This window comes from Chinchilla lanigera, unplaced genomic scaffold, assembly GCF_000276665.1.
Source record: "Chinchilla lanigera isolate Chin_1 unplaced genomic scaffold, ChiLan1.0 scaffold00143, whole genome shotgun sequence".
In the NCBI taxonomy this organism is placed as follows: domain Eukaryota; kingdom Metazoa; phylum Chordata; class Mammalia; order Rodentia; family Chinchillidae; genus Chinchilla; species Chinchilla lanigera.
Window position 1 is genome coordinate 3,185,220 of NW_004955544.1, and position 6,145 is coordinate 3,191,364.

Consider the following 6,145-nt stretch of genomic DNA (forward strand, 5'->3'; position numbering starts at 1 on the left):
TGGTTTAGTACACTGGTTGGTTTAGCATTTCTGGTTGCACAGCATCATTTGTATGATGAGAGGACACTTGATAAATCCAAAGTGTAGTACAAAAGAAATGAGGATGGAAGATTTCTGTTATCCTCTGCTAGCACTAATGGTCCCCTAGACCCCATAGGACATTGTTGCTCACCCTCCACTCTAGGGCAAGTTTGTTCAAGGCTCTGAGTCCCTGCCCCTAATCTTCTGCAAGGACAGGCTTCCTTGAGCTAATGTGGGGATGAGAGTATTGGCCTCCAATGAACTGTGCAGTATTTGAGAGATGTAGGAAATGAGCATAAGACAGGAAGTTTCTAGCTGTGTATAATTTTACTCATAATAAAATTTCAGGACCTATGATAAACTCTAATAAGTTTTATTAGGGCCAGGGATATAGCTCAGTGGCATAAACGCCTGCCTGGCAAGCGCAAGGTCCTGAGTTTGACTCCTGGAAAAAAAAAAAAAAAAAATTTATTTTAACACTTTTCTGAGGATTCTGATAGTTTCCCAGTACTTTACAGAAACATATGTATAACTCTAAAGATTTTTTCATATGTGTTCAATATGAATACATTAATATTATATATTAATTTTTGTATAATTATTCCCTCGGTGTTGTATAGAAATGTATTATATGAAGTAGAAATGAATCACTTATTCACTTCACGCTCCCATAATGCAAGCAAACTTCCTTTTGGGGGGTGGTGCTGGTAATGGGACCCATGGCCTTGCACATGCTGGGCAAGAGCTCTGCTGCTGAACTGCAGCCTGCACACAGGCTTTGGAAGGGGAAATTTCCTACACAAAATGCTTAGACTGAGTATACTTTAAGAAAGCATAATTCGAAACTTACTTCTTCAAAGGGCTGTTGAGTCCTTTCTGTTTGAAGCCTGTCTGTTTCCCAGACAAGGAAAGGTCATGCTTTGGGGGTTACAGGGGATCTCAGGCCCCGTGTTGGAGTTTGGTGCAAGGGTGTCCTGTAACAGCTAGAATCTCATTTGTCAGGAACACAGTATCTGTGGTCTGGGCTCTGAAGGTGAATGGATTTCCAAATTCTTATGTCCAAGGCCCTGATAGGTCTACAACACAATCTCTTACTGCCTTGAAGTACTGGAATAACATCCAGTGGCTGAACAGGAGCCAATGCCTTCCAATCTCAGGGACCTTGGGGGACTCTTATTGCAGAAGAAAGACCTGACAAAAACAGGAAAGGACTCCAGGAAGGGAGCGGCGGTCTGTTCTGTAAGCATTCATGGAGTGAAGTTCAAATGTACTTGCTGAAGAAATGAGCAACCCAGGGATGGCAGCAAATGATCTAAGCAGGTGGTGGCTGCCTCATCATTCTGTGGGTTCTAAATAGCTCAAGTGAGAAGCAGAATCAATTTTCACAAATTGTGCAAGTTGGGTGGAAAAATTTTTACCTGTGTGATGTGGTTTTAACTCTCAGAAAAGGAAAGTCCAGTGGATATACTCATGGCTCTGTTAAATGATGGCTTTTCCAAAAGGGGTTATTTCTTGACAAAATGTACTAGAGGTCAGCTTTGTAAAAGCCACACAGAGTGAATCGCACTCCAAGACCACTTGCACCCATGGCCTCTACCTCAGGGCTCCTGCAGCCATCTCCGTGCACCCAGCTATGGCATCAGCACTGCAGTTCTAATCTTTGTATGGACAATTTTCCCCCATTTACCTTCAACACCCAGAGGGGCCATCATTATTAGCTGGCATGTAATAGCCATGCAGCAAGTGTAATCTGTGCAATCAACAAAGGTTCATTAAAAAATAGGAAATCCATTATTATGGTTTATGTCTAGATGTCCTGCCAAAGCGTCATGCAGTCGTAGATGGGACTTTTCAGAGGTGGCTGGACCTAGAGTGTGTGATGCTGGGATTAAATGTGTCATGCTCTGAACAGGGGTGTGTGACTGCTAAGTTAGTCCACTGATTGGTTCGGCAGAGTTCTAGGAGTGGATAATAGGAAGACTCACCCTGGGTGAGAGCGCAACTTGCTCTAAGGGCACGTACCTTGGATAGAATATAAGGGGAGCAAAGAAGGCTGCTTCCATCACTTACTGCTTCTTAGCTAATTCACTGCATTGCTGCCTCTCCCTCCACCATGAACTATTTCTCATCTGCAATGCCCCTTTGGTGTGCCACTCTGCTTTGGTGCCAACAAACTATGTACTGGAACCTCTACAAATTCTGAGCTACAATAAACCCTTCCTTCTTTAACTTTGGGTGTCAGGTATTTTGACTCAGCAACAAGAAAAGTAACTAAGCCAACCGTGCTTCATTTAAAGACTGTTTTGAGCAAAGAAAATGTCAATGCCCTCAGATCTGTTCTTAACCGAGAGTTATAGTATACTCACTATGCAGGTAGCTGGTTTCAAGGAAGTCACATTTGTGTTGAACTGACCAGTTCTCTGTGGTACATGGCAAGGACACATATATAAGGAGTACCTAAACATAAAGCCCATAAATACAGTTTCTTCACAGAGACCACAGGTTCTATTTATGAGACATCTCTTCATGGTGAAAGATTGCAATTTATAGAAAAGTGTTCTCTTATTTTTTTAAAAAACTGAATCACAGTACTCAAAACCTGCCACCTAGAAGAAGAGAGATTTTTTAGGATCACGGTTTCAGTCCATGGTCAGCAGGCTCCAAGCAGAAAGAGCATGAGGCAAAGGAATGGTGGTGGAAAGCTGCCTATGCCATGGTGGCTGGGAAACAGAGAGAGGACAAAGGAGATGTGGGGGGAGATATTCCCTTCTACAACGACCCTCATCTTCTGTCAGGCCCCAGTTTCCAATAGCACTCTCAACTGCCAAACTCAGCAGTAGGTGACTGGACTGATGAGTGGATGTACAAACAACTCCATGTCGGGGCCCCCAGGATCCAATCGCCTTCCAGAAGTCTCCAAATGGGAGCACATGAGGCCTTTGGGGGGAATTCTCCATATACACCATAATAAGCTTGAAGATACAACTCTTTACGGGAATGACATTTGCCCACTGAGTCATAGACCTCTGAATCTTCCACCAACCTTGAATCTTGTTAGTCCCTCCTAGCAATGTATCCACCCAATAAATAGTGCCTGGCTTGGAGTGTCTTTGTCTCTGCCCACCCTGAGGCACTGACCTCCTAGCCTTCCTTCACGCATTACTAATATACACATGGACTTCATGCTGAAGAATGTGGTATAGCATGAAGTTAGGAACTTTATATAAGAACCCATCTGGATTTGCATATTAAGGCCTCCAGATTTTCCTTCTTCCTATTGTCCAGTACATCCCTGGGAGGATTGTGGTCCAGGTACTTTAATCCTATTTCTGGGATTTCTCCACTGCAATTGATTACAAAGAGTAGGAGATTGAGCAGGAAGAGAAAGGGACGTAATGGGGAGGTGAGAATGACCAATGTATGTTATATGCATGTATGAAAAGCCCCAAATGAAACCCAGAATTCTGTAGAACAAGTAGGCACTAATTTAAATCACCATCATCTGAGTATGTCAGTGCAAAGTGGAATGAAGAAGACAATCACACAAAAATGCCTGGTGGGTTGTTCCCATTTTGAAAAACAGGCAAAATTATTTTACAATTTTGGGGAGGCATGCTGAGGTGAGACAACAGTAAAGACAGCAAGGAGTGCCAGCTACATGGGTGTTTGCCCTGTGACAGTTTATTGAGTAGTGCACTTAGATTTTGTGGGGTTCTTTATATGTATCTGATACTTCACATGCCTTGAAAGTCATCAAAATCCCCCAAACCCAGTTTTAAAAAGTTCTTTCTATAACTTAGCATATACAGTTCCAGTGTAATTCTCATCCATGAATGTATTATAGAGACTCTTTTGTAACATACTCTTGGAACAGAGTATATTGTGACCATCTTTTGGGTCACACAGCTAGTTGAAACTATAACACCTGTATTAAAAGCACAGTGACTGAAAATACCAAATGTGGGGGATGTGAAGAAACTGGCTTTCTAATACACTGTTGGTGGGAATGTAAATTTGTGCCACCACCTGGGAAAATAGTTTTGTAGTTCCCAGAAAGTTAAATATACACTTACCATATGACCTGCTGATTCTGTTTCCAGGTACCTAGCAAAAAGAATGAGAGTGCATGCCCACACAGAGTTTTACATGTGCATATTCATAGGGCAGTGTTCATAGTAGGTAAAGCATGGATGCCATGCAAATGCATAAGATGGAGAAGCCACTAGGTACACAGTGGCACATTCATATTCACATAATGGAAAAGGATACACTTCTCACACACGCTACAGCACAGTGAACCTTAAATACACTCTACTAAGTGCAAAGAGCCGAGCCCCATATATTCCACTTCGTGTGATTCCACTTCTCTTTCTAATGTCAGCATATAGCTATATTGTATAGACAAAGCATAAATTGCTTAACCAATTGTCAGATCTGGAGTGGTTTTTCCACTTTCAATATTACCAGCAGTGCTGTGATGACCATTTTGTGGCTAATATTTGGGGCCAAACATAATTATGTCTCCAGACCAACAGTCAGACTTGGACAGATGGAAGGTTCACACCTTTGAAATCATTGTGTAAAAATTGCCCATGGCCCTTCCCAAAGGTTGCAGATGCTGCACACTGGAGCCGATCCAGAGGCTAAAGCCTCTTCTTTTGAATGCAGCACTTCCCTGCTGGTACTTCTCCCCCTGCAGGTGTCCCAGGCCCAAGAATCCTGCTCTCAGGATGCTCTGTGTCTGTCTGCAGTTGTCCTGTGTGTGCAGCCACCATGACCTTTCTTGTCCATACTGCCGATTGCCAGGTCCCAGGCTGATCTGTTGCCACCATCACATGGATCCTCTGCAGCACTTCCATGGGCCTCTGGAGTGGCACATGTGGCACATGGATGACCTGTGGCTCTCCTACGCTGGCACCATCTGTGTGGGAGTATGAAAAGTCCACATTTACCACCATCACAACTGCAGCAAAGTCAGAATGTGTCACCCACACACCTACAGTGATACATTCCTCGCTCCCAGTATAAGCACAGCTCAGCACTTCCTGGTGGTCACCAGCACTCTAGGGCTCTTTGCCAAAGCCTTCACTATTTTAGCACTCAGGAACTCACATGTGGGTATCCTACAGAAGAATGTCATCCACATCCCATTCATCTTTGCATGGGGTCTAGTCACTGCTGCTAGTGGATGCATGTCCATTGCTGTTCTCTGGAATCACTACTATGTCACAAATATCAAGTGGATTCACTTCCTACCATCTTTCCATGTCCCCAATACTCAGGAAAGTGGAAGTGGCATGCTCATGGCAATGCCAGCTGCATCCATAATGTAGTCAAGTGGGGCAGATTTCCTTTCTTATATTTCTCCTGGGCATCCAAGTCATCCTGAGATTTGCAAAACAACTTCACAGGTTTCACTGGATTTATTTCTGAAGTCCACATTCCCAGGAGTTTATGGGGAATGCTGTAGCATTGTTCTACCAAATATGTCAGCGGACTTAAACTGCAGCAAGAGTACTTGGGACAGAACTTGACCACGGATGGCCACACTTCATTTCCTTCTCTTCTGTACCTCCATTTCATTCTTTGATGTTCAGGTTAAATTACTTTTCATTTTTTAAAAAAATCTTGCCAATCTGCTATATGTCTGACTGTCTATGGATTTTAAGTACTCTTGACCAAGGTAAGCAACTGCGTGTACACCTAGTATCTCAGCTACTTCCTCATTGCTGAGGAATAATACCCAACACCCACAAGTAAAAGGAAGAAAGGATTATTTTACTCCACAGTTTGTAGAGGTTTCAGTCCACAGTCAGCTGACTCCAAGGCAGGGCAGCATGGCACAGGAGCATGTCAGAAGAAAAACACTCCATGATGTGCAGGCAGGAAGCAGCCAGCAAGCTTTCCATCCTTCCCTTTGGGTTCCACACAGGCAGAAAACCTACTGGCTAGTGCCACCCACACCCGGGGTTGGACATCCCATTTCCCACACCCAGAACAATGCTAAACCAACCAGTGCACTAATCCAATCTCACACCCTTAACCCATATTCACATAGCCTAGATCCAGCCACTTCCAAAAAGCCCCATCTATGAGCACATGGGGCTTTGGGGCGAGGGACATC

At 43.7% G+C, this 6,145-nt stretch overlaps 1 protein-coding gene across 1 annotated transcript; it reads left to right on the forward strand.

Moving 5' to 3' along the window:
- Positions 1–4,794: 4,794 nt before the first annotated feature.
- Cldn34 (claudin 34) lies at positions 4,795–5,354 on the forward strand. Its single transcript, XM_013508184.1, is given in 2 exon segments — positions 4,795–4,885; positions 4,888–5,354. Coding segments are annotated over 2 exon segments (558 nt in total).
- The last annotated feature ends 791 nt before the right edge of the window (positions 5,355–6,145 follow it).